This window comes from Glycine soja, chromosome 19 (assembly GCF_004193775.1).
Source record: "Glycine soja cultivar W05 chromosome 19, ASM419377v2, whole genome shotgun sequence".
NCBI classification, from domain to species: Eukaryota; Viridiplantae; Streptophyta; class Magnoliopsida; order Fabales; family Fabaceae; genus Glycine; species Glycine soja.
Window position 1 is genome coordinate 15,307,143 of NC_041020.1, and position 15,736 is coordinate 15,322,878.

A 15,736-nucleotide genomic window follows, 5' to 3' on the forward strand; every position below is an offset into this window, starting at 1 on the left:
TACTACTTAGTCCTAGAGTCTTCTAGACTCATCTATCATCTACCATCCATCTCTATAATATTGTAGGTGCTTCTATGACTTTAGATAATAAGATATTTTTCTACATCCATCAAGAAGTATCTACACACTACAACATCTCCATAGGTGTAGAACTCTCTAGATAATGGACCACCAATTATACATCTACACTTTTCTAGATTAATCTTCAACACTCCCCCTTTCTGAGCGATGCTTCAATTGATTGCATGGATTTATCTTCATGCACACCTGCTGTTGTAGAAATGAGATATAGTAAGGTGTCATATACAGAAGGCCATGTATCTTACTATTTTAATACATCTGTTTGTTCTCTTGAAATTTAAAAAGTCTCAATGTCACAATAAGCCGCTCTAGTGCACTACATAATTACTATGTATATGTTATCATCCACATATACTAGTGAATAAAGCTGTGTGTGTCATCTAAAGATGCTAATGTCTTAATTTTTATGTGTATTAAAGATTTTTCTTTCATCGAAAGTCATGTGTTCTTCTTTTCCTACCCTGAGTATAAGCATTCTATTTCATTCTTTCTTTCATTTTTGAGTTAAATTGGATTTTAAAATAGTATTTGTTTACAAAAGCTTACTAATAATTGATAACCAAAAGATGAAAAATAACTTAGAACTACGGTAAATATCCACATTATAACCATCAAAATACCCATTGGTTGCTTGATATAATTGGATATCAATGTGAGTAGCTCTAAATATGGAATGACAAATATATAATTTCCAGGGCCTAAAGATGTTTTAAAGTATATTAGCAAACACTATTGAGCATTAACATGCACATGTAAAAGAAGAAAATGTATAACAAAACAAATTTATGGTAAGAACTTACTTTCACGAATAAGCCTTAATGAGTAAAGCATCTTATAATTTTCCATCTATAATAATCTTGAACATGATTATTTCCCGTGAATGATAATTGTGATCTTTACCTTAACTAAAAACATGTGGTTAAGAAATATGTTTTTTTTTTAAACACAACACCCAATTTGTCTCCCAAGTTACACCCCAATCAAAACAGATATTTGAAATTAGAAGCAGCTTCTTTTAAGATTTCATATAATAATGAAATAATAAAGTATTTGAAAAGAAAGAAAACAAAACAAAATAACTGATAAATAAAATACAGATAATAGAGTCCAAAAATTATAGATCATTTCACTTAAAAAAGTTAAACCATATGTATCAACATTTGGATAAGAATAAGCTAATACTTATAATCCTTTGTATATATAATCTTGAACATGATTGTTTCCTGTGAATGATAATTGTGATCTTTACCTTAACTAAAAAACATGTGGTTAAGAAATATGTTTAATTTTTTTGAAACACAACACCCAGTTCATCTCCCAAGCCACACCCCAATCAAATCAATTATTTGAAATTAAATGTAGCCTCTATTAAGATTTCATATAACAGAAATAATAAAGTATTTGAAATGACAAAAAAAACAAAATAATTGAGAAATAAAACATAGATAATAGAGTTCAAAAATCATAGATCATTCTACTAAAAAAAGTTAAACCAAAACGTAACTCAACTCAATCCAACTTGCAAATAGAAAACATAAACTAAGTGATGTAGCTCCATGTGGAGCTTGTAGGCCTTGGATCTTCTTCACCAATTGAGTCCTTTGCTTCTTGAAGATCAATGGCAGTGGAATTAGAGATGGAAGAAAGATGATTGGAGATGCCACTTCAAGGAGAAGATGAGTCAAGAAGAAGCTCAACACCATAGGAAGCCATGAATAAGAGCTTGAAGGTAGGAGAAGATGAGTGGAGGGAGAGGGAGAGAAGGAGCACAAAATTTTGTGCCTCATATGAGGTCTGAACTTTGAAGTGTAATCATCAAATGATCAAAGTTCCAAAAATGCACACACATGGCCTCTATTTATAGCCTAAGTGTCACACAAAATTAGAGGGAAATTTGAATTTCTATTCAAATTTCACTTGAATTTGAAATTGAATTTGTGGAGCCAAATTTTGGAGCCAAAATTTTACTAATTATGATTAGTGAATTTTAGCTATGGTTCAGCCCACTAATCCAAGATCAATTCCAAGATTCTCCACTAAGTGTGCTCACTACAAAAAAAAAGGCTTTCTACATCGCTCAATTAACATCAGTTATTGCGAAAACAGATGTTAACGAAAGCGCGGTGACATTTTTGTAAATAAATGGAGTTACTTAACATCGGTTATTTAAATAACCAATGTTAACATGAAGTTAAGATGAATATGTTAACATCGGTTTTGGCAAAACCGATGTTAACTACATATAGTTAACATCGGTTTTGACAAAACCGATATTAAGGAGTTGATCTTAACATCGATTTTTTAAAAAACCGATGTTACCTAGTTGATGTTAACATCGGTTTTCTAAAAACCAATGTTAACTATATTCAGTTAACATCAGTTATCCTTAAAAAACCGATGTTGTTATGTTTATAAGTTAAAACATTGAAATTTCACAACCTGCGCACTTGAAACCCCTACACTCGTTCTTCTCTTTCTCCTCCCGCCTGAAATCTACTGGAAACCGTTCGCTCGACACCCATATTGTCCCACATTATTTTCAATACTGCCGGAAACCGCTCGCTCAAACCCACAGAACCCCCTATCGAAGAAAACTCGAAGAAAACCCTACACTACTGATGGAAGCTTACTTGCGGGGCTTCTATGGAGGCTGGATCTTTGAGCTTCAATGAGGTCCTTTAATGGTTGTTTTCCACCATGGAGATGCAGCGGAAGACAAAGGAGAAGAGGTGAGAGGAGGCACCATCCACTAGGGAATAAGCCATGGAAGAATGAGCTTCACCACCAAGATCAGCCTTGGATAAGAAGCTTGGAGAGGATGCTTCAATGGAGGAAAAGAAAGAGGGAGAGAAAGAGAGAGGGGGGAGCACGAAATTGAAGGAAGAAAACGGGAGAGAAGTTGAACTTTGAGTTATGTCTTACAAGACTCTCATTCATCAAAGTTACAACAAATGTTACACATGCTTCTATTTATAGACTAGGTAGCTTCCTTGAGAAGCTTTCTTGAGAAAACTTCCTTGAGAAGCTTCTTTGAGAAAACTTCCTTGAGAAGCTAGAGCTTAGCTACACATACCCCTCTCATAACTAAGCTCACCTCCTTGAGAAGCTTCCTTAAGAAGATTCCTAAAGAAGCTAGAGCTTAGCTACACATACCTCTCTAATAGCTAAGCTCACCTCCTTGAGATGAGAAGCTAGAGCTTAGCTACACACCCCCTATAATAGCTAAGCTCACCCCCATGACAAAATACATGAAAATACAAAAAAAAAATCCCTACTACAAAGACTAGTCAAAATGCCTCGAAATACAAGGCTAAAACCCTATACTACTAGAATGGCCAAAATACAAGGCCCAAATGAAGGAAAAACCTATTATAATATTTACAAAGATAAGCGGGCTCATACTTAGCCCATGGGCTCGAAATCTACCCTAAGGCTCATGAGAACCCTAGGGCCTTCCCTTGGATCTCTGGCCCAATCTACTTGGAGTCTTCTATCCAATGCCCTTGCGCGGTAGGATTACATCATTCCCTTCACCTTGGAAAGGATTTGACCTCAAATCTTGAGGTTCTTCATACTCTGGGCTCCTTCCCTGAATTAAGAAAAGTTTGTTAAGTCATGGAAGCCCCAAATTTTTCTTATACTTGGTGGAGTGGGCCACTCAGGAATGACCTTTATTCTCTTAGGGTTCATGGGAACCCCTTGATCACTATTTGAAAAATTAAGAAAAGTAACACAATAAAACATACCTTTTTTTGTATTTTCATATTGATTATTCCTACCAAAAAGTATGACAAACCGAAGATGTCCCATATGAGTACCTAAGTTTGTATTGAAACTAAAAATAAGAACAAACCTACCTAATGGGTCCCTATGTACACACACCATGAAGATGTTAGGTGCACGAGTGATTTTACAAAAGAGGGTTGCACCACTCAAAACATTCATCATACCACCTATTTTAGGGACTTGGTGCCTAATAATACCTATTTTGGGCACCAATAAAGTACAAGGATTTAAGCTCTTGCGAACCAAACCCTCATCCAACAACTTCTTTACTTGAGGAATAAACTCAAGCCCAAGAGGTGTGACAATGCTAGCAAGTGTCTTTTTACAAAAGAGAAAATGTGGAGGTTGTCTAAGAGGGTGATGCAATCCTACCCCGCAAGGGCATTGGCTAGAAGACTCCAAGTAGATTGGGCTAGAGATCCAAGGAAAGGCCCTAGGGTTCTCATGAGCCTTAGGGTAGATTTCGAGCCCATGGGCTAAGTATGAGCCCGCTTATCTTTGTAAATATTAGAATCGGTTATTCCTTCGTCTAGGCCTTGTATTTTGGCCATTCTAGTAGTATAGGGTTTTAGCCTTGTATTTCGGGGCATTTTGAGTTGTCTTTGTAATAAGGACTTTTTTGTTATTTTCATGTTTTTTGTCATGGGGGTGAGCTTAGCTATTATAGTGGGGGTGTAGCTAAGCTCTAGCTTCTCATCTCAAGGAGGTGAGCTTAGCTATTAGAGAGGTAAGTGTAGCTAAGCTCTAGCTTCTTAAGGAATCTTCTTAAGGAAGCTTCTCAAGGAGGTGAGCTTAGTTATGAGAGGGGTGTGTGTAGCTAAGCTCTAGCTTCTCAAGGAAGTTTTCTCAAAGAAGCTTCTCAAGGAAGTTTTCTCAAGAAAGCTTCTCAAGGAAGCTACCTAGTCTATAAATAGAAGCATGTGTAACACTTGTTGTAACTTTGATGAATGAGAGTCTTGTGAGACATCTTTCAAAGTTCCACTTCTCTCCCTCCTTTATTCCTTCAATTTCGTGCTCCCCCCCTCTCTCTTTCTCTCCCTCTTTCTTTTCCTCCATTGAAGCATCCTTCCAAGCTTCTTATCCAAGGCTCATCTTGGTGGTGAAGCTCCTTCTTCCATGGCTTATTCCCTAGTGGATGGCGCCTCCTCTCCCCTCTTCTCCTTTGTCTTCCGCTGCATCTCCATGGTGGAAAACCACCATTAAAGGACCTCATTGAAGCTCAAAAATCCAGCCTCCATAGAAGCTCCACAAGCAAGCTTCCATCAAGTGGTAATCAGAGCACAAGAGCTTCAAGTAGGTGCTCCTTAAACCTCCATTAATTTTTTTTCTTTACCTTCTCTTCCATTTTTGTTTCTTCATTTTTCTCCATGTATCTCCTCAAATGTCTTGTTCTAAATGTTGTTAACATGATTCTTTAGAGTTTCCACCGATTAAACTTGCTATAGAAGTTAGATTTGATTTTCTATGGTTCAAATTTCTTGTTCTTGTTCTTGAACCATGAATTGTGTTGAGTTTAGGTTCCTTTGAGTTTTGTCTTGTTATTTTTTGTGGCTGAAACCTAAACCATAAAATTCTTACAAAAATATTAAAGTAGAAGAAAACCTCAAAAATCTAGAGTGACTTGTTCACCTATTGTAGTTTTGTCATAGAAGTCATGTCTAGTCATGAAACTTGTCACATAAGATTTCTTATGTTGTGCTGAATTTTATTTTCTTGTTTCTTTGTCTAACTCATTTGTTCATGAGTGTATGAAATTCTTTTAGTCTATTATTTGATTTGAGTCAAATCTTTCATGTTAATTAGTCCTTAACATGTTCATGCAAAATTCTTAGAGAGTCTTTGATTGTGAACCTTTTCTTGAACTTTTAGGTTTCTTTATGATTGTGTCTATTGTGAATTTGAGTTTTGGTGATTGAATTGCTGGCTGAAATGTTGATCCTAAGTGAATATTGAACTGTGGTAAACAATCCTAGTGAGTTCAACATACATAGGAAGGTTGAAAGTAAGCCCAAGGCAATCAATATACCATGCTTAAAGAAACAAATCGCTGGTGCTGGCAGCTTGGACATACAAACTTGTAAAAATTACTGAGAATTGGTTACTTCGAATTTTGAGCTGAAAGTTTTACTGAATTTTCTAGACATCTGGAAAAAAGTTATAAAAAAATAAACAAGTGATTTGGATAAAAGGAAAAAATACGAAAAATCGCACAAGTTGGCAGGAAAATCAGTATCCAGAAAAAAAAAGGTGAAAAGGAAGGGTGCTTGTTGTTTTGGCTCAAAATTTATTCTATAATTGGAAATTTCAATTCAAAATTAGTGTGAAGACAAGTGCCAAAGCTAGAGTTTTGTTGAGTCTTTTTTTTTCAGTTTTTTTTACTCTACTCTAGAGCCATTCTAAGTTTCTCTTTGAGTCCTAGCTTGCTTCTATGTCCTTTTCATTGCTTTAATTGTTGAATAATCCTTGAAAAATTGTCTTGTTAAAACTCCATTGGTTTAGCTTTCATTTCATATTTTTTGGTCTTTGGTTATTGCTTGTCTCTTTGTTTCCTTGTTTGTGGGTTGCCATATAGGGAATTGGAAGGAGGATTGGTGCCATCCCTTGAAGAATTTGAGTCCAGAAGCAAGGGGCCAACCGCCTTAAGAGCTATTGGACTAAGAAGCACTCCAAATTGAGTGAATCACCAAAGAGAGAACAACCACCAAAATTGAGGACCGTTTTGTAATTTTGTAATTTGCAATTTACTTACCTTCATTGCTTTCAAGTTTTTGTAACAAAAAGGCCTTTCATTGGAAGTGTGTTGGGAGCCTCCAATAGGTTACCAAACTTCCATTTGTGTGTAATAATTTTAGGCAATTTTTCCTTAGGATAGTGAGTGTTTTGTTGGGAACCTTGAATGTGGTCATCCAAACACTCTTAGGATTCACCTAGTTTACATTTCTTGCTTACTTTCATAGCTTATTTCTTTTACCTTCCATTGTCAAACCGCCTAGATAGCTTGCATTTTACCAATTAGTTTTTTTTACCTTATCTTTCACACCTCTTTTAGTGTTTATTTGGCTAGTTTTAACCATAGTTTCTTTTACCTTTTGTTTTCAAACCTCCAACAAGAAAGAACCACAACTTAGGAACCAACATGAGTCATCATTCATCTAGTGTTAATGGCGAGGGTACTAGTCATAAAGACCCATATTCTAGAATCTTAGATGAGTTGAGTTCCCTCAAGTTATGGAAAGAAAAACAAGAGAGAAAAGAAAAAGGAAAAAAAAGAGTGGAAGAAATAAGTCAAGATGAAAGAAAGAAAATAAGAGAGGAAGAAAGAAGAAAAATAATGAAAGAAATGAAAAGAGAAAAATATACCTCCTATAGTAGTCATAACTCTTGCAAGAGCCTAAGTGAAGAACTTCGTGACTATTACAAAGGAAGGCATAGGTCACATCTTAGACCTCACTCCCATAGAAGAGAAAAGGAAAAAAAGCCTCAAGAGGCTAACATTAACCTCTCATACTTCCATGGGAAGGACAATGTAGAGGCTAACTTAGATTGGGAAATAAGGGTAGAGCAACAACTTAAAAAGAAGTCTACTTCAAAATCTTATGGCTCTCACTCTTATCCAAAGAAAGACCAAGGTCAAGGCATCTTAGGGGTGACACCTTCTAAGCCCAAAGATGATAAGGGGAAGGCAATAGAAAAGCAAGCCCCTAAGGCTAGTATGCAAGAGAAAACTAGCTCTATAAAGTGCTTTAAATGTCTTGGAAGAGGACATATTACTTCTCAATGCCCCACCACAAAAACCATGATTATGAGGGGCCAAGACATTTATAGTAGCCTAGATGAGGCTACTACTTCACCTTCCTCTAGTGAAAGTGAAGAAGCAAAAGGGGAAGAATCTAGTGAAGAAATCTACCCCCAAGAAGATGGACAACCATTAGTGGTTAAAGAGAAGTGTAAGGAGGTAAGTGTCTCCTCCAAGAGGTTAGCTAAGAAGGAAACTCATTTTACAATAAAGACAAACATTAAAGAAACTTTCCCTCTTAGACAACCTCCATATTTTCTCTTTTGTAAAAAGACACTTGCTAGCATTGCCACACCTCTTGGGCTTGAGTTTATTCCTCAAGTAAAGAAGTTGTTGGATGAGGGTTTGGTTCGCAAGAGCTTAAATCCTTGTGCTTTTTTGGTGCCCAAAATAGGTATTATTAGGCACCAAGTCCCTAAAATAGGTGGTATGATGAATGTTTTGAGTGGTGCAACCCTCTTTTGTAAAGTCACTCGTACACCTAACATCTTCATGGTGTGTGTACATAGGGACCCATTAGGTAGGTTTGTTCTTATTTTTAGTTTCAATACAAACTTAGGTACTCAAATGGGACACCTTAGGTTTGTCATACTTTTTGGTAGGAATAATCAATATGAAAATACAGAAAAAGGTATGTTTTATTGCGTTACTTTTCTTAATTTTTCAAATAGTGATCAACGGGTTCCCATGAACCCTAAGAGAATAAAGGTCATTCCTGAGTGGCTCACTCCACCAAGTATAAGAAAAATTTGGGGCTTCCATGACTTAACAAACTTTTACAAAAGGTTTGTCCCATATTTTTCTATACTTGTAGCACCACTCATTGAGTTGGTGAGAAACCATGTTCCTTCATGGGAAGATGCCCAGGAAATGGGTTTTCAGATCTTACCTTACTTCAACATACCAAACACCACTAATACATGTGTTTTTGTTCTTTTTACAGGTGTTGAGGGAAGGAGCCCAGAGTATGATGAAACTCGGGATTTGAGGTCAAATCCTTTCCAAGGTGGAGGGAATGCTTGATGGAAGCTTGCTTGTGGAGCTTCTATGGAGGCTGGATCTTTGAGCTTCAATGAGGTCCTTTAATGGTGGTTTTCCACCATGGAGATGCAGCGGAAGACAAAGGAGAAGAGGGGAGAGGAGGCGCCATCCACTAGGGAATAAGCCATGGAAGAAGGAGCTTCACCACCAAGATGAGCCTTGGATAAGAAGCTTGGAAGGATGCTTCAATGGAGGAAAAGAAAGAGGGAGAGAAAGAGAGAGGGGGGAGCACGAAATTGAAGGAATAAAGGAGGGAGAGAAGTGGAACTTTGAAAGATGTCTCAAAAGACTCTCATTCATCAAAGTTACAACAAGTGTTACACATGCTTCTATTTATAGACTAGGTAGCTTCCTTGAGAAGCTTTCTTGAGAAAACTTCCTTGAGAAGCTTCTTTGAGAAAACTTCCTTGAGAAGCTAGAGCTTAGCTACACACACCCCTCTCATAACTAAGCTCACCTCCTTGAGAAGCTTCCTTAAGAAGATTCCTTAAGAAGCTAGAGCTTAGCTACACATACCTCTCTAATAGCTAAGCTCACCTCCTTGAGATGAGAAGCTAGAGCTTAGCTACACCCCCCCTATAATAGCTAAGCTCACCCCCATGACAAAAAACATGAAAATAACAAAAAAGTCCTTATTACAAAGACAACTCAAAATGCCCCGAAATACAAGGCTAAAACCCTATACTACTAGAATGGCCAAAATACAAGGCCTAGACGAAGGAAAAACCTATTCTAATATTTACAAAGATAAGCGGGCTTATACTTAGCCCATGGGCTCGAAATCTACCCTAAGGCTCATGAGAACCCTAGGGCCTTTCCTTGGATCTCTAGCCCAATCTACTTGGAGTCTTCTAGCCAATGCCCTTGCGGGGTAGGATTGCATTAGAGGGAAAGTTTCTTTAATGTTTGTCTTTATTGTAAAATGAGTTTCCTTCTTAGCTAACCTCTTGGAGGAAACACTTACCTCCTTACACTTCTCTTTAACCACTAATGGTTGTCCTTCTTCTTGGGGGTAGATTTCTTCACTAGGTTCTTCCCCTTTTGCTTCTTCACTTTCACTAGAGGAAGGTGAAGTAGTAACCTTATCTTGGGTACTATAAATGTCTTGGCCCCTCATAATCATGGTTTTTGTGGTGGGGCATTGACAAGTAATGTGTCCTCCTCCAAGACATTTAAAGCACTTTATAGAGCTAGTTTTCTCTTGCGTACTAGCCTTAGGGGCTTGCTTTTCTATTGTCTTCCCCTTATCATCTTTGGGCTTAGAAGGTGTCACCCCTAAGATGCCTTGACCTTGGTCTTTCTTTGGATAAGAGTGAGAGCCATAAGATTTTGATGTAGACTTCTTTTTAAGTTGTTGCTCTACCCTTATTTCCCAAACTAAGTTAGCCTCTACATTGTCCTTCCCATGGAAGTATGGGAGATTAATGTTAGCCTCTTGAGGCTTTCTTTCCTTTTCTCTTCTATGGGAGTGAGGTCTAAGATGTGACCTATGCCTTCCTTCGTAATAGTCACGAAGTTCTTCACTTAGGCTCTTGCAAGAGTTATGACTACTATAGGAGGCATGTTTTTCTCTTTTCATTTCTTTTATTATTTTTCTTCTTTCTTCCTCTCTTATTTTCTTTCTTTCATCTTGACTTATTTCTTCCACTCTTTTTTTTCCTTTTTCTTTTCTCTCTTGTTTTTCTTTCCATAACTTGAGGGAACTCAACTCATCTAAGATTCTAGATAAAAGGTCTTTATGACTAGTACCCTCGCCATTAACACTAGATGAATTATGACTCATGTTGGTTCCTAAGTTGTGGTTCTTTCTTGTTGGAGGTTTGAAAACAAAAGGTAAAAGAAACTATGGTTGAAACTAGCCAAAATAAACACTAAAAGAGGTGTGAAAGATAAGGTAAAAAAACTAATTGGTAAAAGGAAAGCTATCTAGGCGGTTTGACAATGGAAGGTAAAGGAAATAAGCTATGAAAGTAAGCAAGAAATGTAAACTAGGTGAATCCTAAGAGTGTTTGGATGACCACATTCAAGGTTCCCAACAAAACACTCACTATCCTAAGGAAAAATTGCCTAAAATTATTACCCACAAATGGAAGTAGGGTGACCTATTGGAGGCTCCCAACTTACTTCCAATGAAAGGCCTTTTTGTTACAAAATTTGAAAGCAATGAAAGTACGTAAATGGTCAATTATCAAATTACAAAAAGGTCCTCAATTTTGGTGGTTGTTCTCTCTTTGGTGATTCACTCAATTTGGAGTGCTTCTTAGTCCAATAGCTCTTAAGGTGGTTGGCCCCTTGCTTCTTGACTCAAATTCTTCAAGGGATGGCACCAATCCTCCTTTCCAATTCCCTATATGGCAACTCACAAACAATGAAACAAAGAGACAAGCAATAATCAAAGACAAAAAAAATGAAATGAAATTTAACCAATGGAGTTTTAACAAGACAATTTTTCAAGGATTATTCGACAATTAAAGCAATGAAAAGGACATAGAAGCAAGCTAGGACTCAAAGAGAAAATTAGAATGACTCTAGAGTAGAGTAAAAAAACTGAAAAAAAAAGACTCAACAAACCTCTAGCTTTGGCACTTGTCATCACACTAATTTTGAATTGAAATTTCCAATTATAGAATAAATTTTGAGCCAAAACAACAAGCACACTTCCCTTTCACCTTTTTTTTTCTGGATACTGATTTTCCTGCCAACTTGTGTGATTTTTAGTATTTTTTCCTTTTATCCAAATAACTTGTTTCTTTTTTTCTAACTTTTTTCCAGATGTATAGAAAATTCAGGAAAAATGTCAGCTCAAAATTAGAAGTAACCAATTCTCAGTAATTTTTACAAGTTTGTATGTTCAAGCTGCCAGCACCAGCGATTTGTTTTTTTAAGCATGGTATATTGATTGCCTTGGGCTTACTTTCAACCTTCCTATGTATGTTGAAATCACTAGGATTGTTTACCACAGTTTTAGGAGTTCAATATTCACTTAGGATCAACATTTCAGCCAGCAATTCAATCACAAAACTCAAATTCACAGTAGACACAATCATAAGGAAACCTAAAAGTTCAAGAAAAGGTTCACAATCAAAGACTCTAAGAATTTTGCATGAACATGTTAAGGACTAATTAACATGAAAGATTTGACTCAAATCAAATAATAGGCTAAAATAATTTCATACACTCATGAACAAATGATTTAGACAAAGAAACAAGAAAATAAAATTCAGCACAACATAAGAAATCTTATGTGACAAGTTTCATGACTAGACATGACTTCTATGACAAAACTACAATAGGTGAACAAGTCACTCTAGATTTTTGAGGTTTTCTTCTACTTTAATATTTTTGTAATAATTTTATGGTTTCGGTTTTAGCCACAAAAAATAACAAGACAAAAACTCAAAGGAACCTAAACTCAACATAATTCATGGTTCTAGAACAAGAACAAGAAATTTGAACCATAGAAAATCAAATCTAGCTTCTATAGCAAGTTTAATCGGTGGAAACTCTAACGAATCATGTTAACAACATTTAGAACAAGACATGTGAGGAGATACATGGAGAAAAATTAAGAAACAACAATGGAAGAGAAGGTAAAGCAAAAAAATTAATGGAGGTTTAGGGAGCACCTACTTGAAGCTCTTGTGCTCTGATTACCACTTGATGGAAGCTTACTTGCGGGGCTTCTATGGAGGCTGGATCTTTGAGCTTCAATGAGGTCCTTTAATGGTGGTTTTCCACCATGGAGATGCAGCGGAAGACAAAGGAGAAGAGGTGAGAGGAGGCACCATCCACTAGGGAATAAGCCATGGAAGAATGAGCTTCACCACCTAGATGAGCCTTGGATAAGAAGCTTGGAGAGGATGCTTCAATGGAGGAAAAGAAAGAGGGAGAGAAAGAGAGAGGGGGGAGCACGAAATTGAAGGAAGAAAAAGGGAGAGAAGTTGAACTTTGAGTTATGTCTCACAAGACTCTCATTCATCAAAGTTACAACAAATGTTACACATGCTTCTATTTATAGACTAGGTAGCTTCCTTGAGAAGCTTTCTTGAGAAAACTTCCTTGAGAAGCTTCTTTGAGAAAACTTCCTTGAGAAGCTAGAGCTTAGCTACACATACCCCTCTCATAACTAAGCTCACCTCCTTGAGAAGCTTCCTTAAGAAGATTCCTAAAGAAGCTAGAGCTTAGCTACACATACCTCTCTAATAGCTAAGCTCAACTCCTTGAGATGAGAAGCTAGAGCTTAGCTACACACCCCCTATAATAGGTAAGCTCACCCCCATGACAAAATACATGAAAATACAAAAAAAAATCCCTACTACAAAGACTAGTCAAAATGCCTCGAAATACAAGGCTAAAACCCTATACTACTAGAATGGCCAAAATACAAGGCCCAAATGAAGGAAAAACCTATTATAATATTTACAAAGATAAGCAGGCTCATACTTAGCCCATGGGCTCGAAATCTACCCTAAGGCTCATGAGAACCCTAGGGCCTTCCCTTGGATCTCTGGCCCAATCTACTTGGAGTCTTCTATCCAATGCCCTTGCGCGGTAGGATTACATCAACTACTCATGGAACTGTGGCTTGAAGAAAACCCTACATACACTCCTCCGCTAGGTACTAGTGTGCTGAAATAGTTCATCTTTGTCACTTCTCCGCGAGGTACTAGGGTGCTGAAACACTCGTGGGTGCTCAAAGCTTAAAGCTTTCTCCGCGAGGTACGTAGGTCAAGTTCGTGTTCTTTGTGGGTTGTTGTACCTGTGTGCATGATGGTAGAAGTATGCTAAGTTTGGAAGCAGGGATGTGGTTATTGCATGATGGTAGAAGTATGCTAAGTTTGAGTGGGTGTTCATGTTTTATAGTTTTTTATGCTAAGTTGCTACTTCTGTTGATTTGTGTCTACTTTTTTTCTTTGTGCATCCCATACCCAGCACAAGGCCACATGAACCCAATGCTGAAGCTAGCAAAACTATTGATTTCAGTTACACTTAGATGCTCCACATTCTCAATAAACTACCCAAGCTACTCTTCTCACCAATGATGTTGGTCTAGTTCTGTTATGGCTATTTTGTGACATATATTGCATTCTATTTTTTTTTTGGCTTTGAATTCAATAATTTTCATAGAATAGAATGAAGAATGTTTTGAAATCTTTGTTTTTCAACCTTGTTTGACTGATTTTTGAATGATAAAACATGTCTAATTTTATTCCACTGGCACGAGTGATAAGTGTTGAGATATATTTCTTTATTAGGTTGAACTTAAAAAATTCACATCTAAGATTAACTGAAATTTGTATGGATTTAAGGTTTAGAAGGAAAAAAGTTAATATTCGACACATTAGGGCTAGGTTTGGACTTGAAACTAGAAGCCCTGGATCAACAACTGTTGTACTTGTTCCCCTTCTTGTTGAATCACTCTAGTCCTCAGCACCTGGTATGGCTGTAGTGTAGGGGATGGTAGAAGTATACTAAGTTTGAGTGGGCGTTCATGTTTTATAGTTTATTCCCTTTGCCCCTGCACCAGCTCTACATACACTACCAAGGTATCTATTTTTAGCTTATTTTAGGATCCAATTGCAAGGTATGGAACTTGACTCCCTCATTGGAAGTATGGGATTCCAATATGGGATTTATAAGGCCTTGGGCTCTCCAACTACAATAGCTAGCTTTTGTGGTGTGGTTCCCCCAAGGTTCTTACCTAAAAACAATGGAGCTTATCTCCTTAAAAGAATAGAAACAGCAAAAAATAAAAGATAGACCTATAGTTTTGTAGATGCATAGAATCTCTAGCCCAAACACATTCCCTTTTCCTCCCAAATTGATGCCTACCCTGGTGTCTCTATCTTTCACTAGAGTTCTGCCAATTTGTTCTTGCTTCACATGTGATTTGATGCCCCCAAATTCATTTGCCTATACCAAAGAATTGACTTGATTGGGATTGTAGTCAACAGCTTCCAAAGCCAGCATAACCAGCCTTCTCAATGGCATCCATGAGTAAAACAAGCCCCTCCCTGTTATCTTGAACATTGGGAGCAAACCCTCCTTCATCTTCAACATTACATGCATGTTGGACATATTTTTCCTTGATTATTCCCTTTAATACATGATAAACTGTTCTACCAGAAATAACCAAATTAACTTATTGTCACCATATATAGATCGCTGGTGAGATTGAAAAAATCATGGAATTTATGCTATAAATAATATGCAGTCGGGAAAATTGGAATTAAGATTAGCTATCAAATCATATGTAATACCTACCTAAGAACCTAATATTAGCACAAAAGTTAATATCTGAACTCATCAATTCACACTCACCAAACAATTGAGTTATTGACGAAAAAAGCAGACATCACATTGAATGCCAAAATGAGAAAAATGCACACAAAAGATGCATAATTACAGTCACAAGTCACAACCATACTTCCTCGGTGTGGTTACAGCCAGTCACAAAGTAATAGGTTTCTAACCTTCACTGCCCATGCGGATAGCCTCAGCAAATGAAGTTGCTCCAACTGGTAGTATCATAAACTCTTGCATAGCCAGATTATTCCTAGCATGACTACCCTTATTTATAACATTGAAAGCTGGAACTGGCATAACAAGTTCTTTTGTTCCTGAAATCTCCTGGATGTGCCTGTACAAGGGCACTCCCTTCGCCCCTGCACCAGTTCTACATACACTCAGCGAAACTCCCAATATTGCATTAGCCCCTAGTTTTGATTTGTTAGGAGTTCCATCAATTTCCAGCATAATAGCATCAACATCAGCTTGATTCCTTGACAAACACAGAGCCATAAATATCAGCTGTACAACACAACTTCAAAAATAGAACCCAATATCTTTGGTAAGAGTATATGTAAATATAAAATCAGTTTCTCTTTCTTTTCTTCCTTTCAAAAGTAATAACAAGTTAGAAGAAAAAAAGATGGAAATATTGTTCATTCAAAGCAAAAACAATATCAAGAGCCAAGCATAACCCTCAAAAAATGGTGTTCAACTCACAATGTATAGTAGGCTACATACACC

General features: G+C 37.0%; 1 protein-coding gene across 1 annotated transcript; it reads right to left on the bottom strand.

The window, feature by feature from the left end:
• Positions 1 to 14,651: 14,651 nt before the first annotated feature.
• On the bottom strand, positions 14,652 to 15,505 carry LOC114398622 (enolase 1, chloroplastic-like). Its single transcript, XM_028360797.1, has 2 exons — positions 15,178 to 15,505; positions 14,652 to 14,818 (listed from the first exon to the last, which is right to left on the bottom strand). The coding sequence occupies exons 1-2, from the start codon at positions 15,503 to 15,505 to the stop codon at positions 14,652 to 14,654; spliced, it is 495 nt and encodes a 164-aa protein (XP_028216598.1).
• Positions 15,506 to 15,736: the final 231 nt, after the last annotated feature.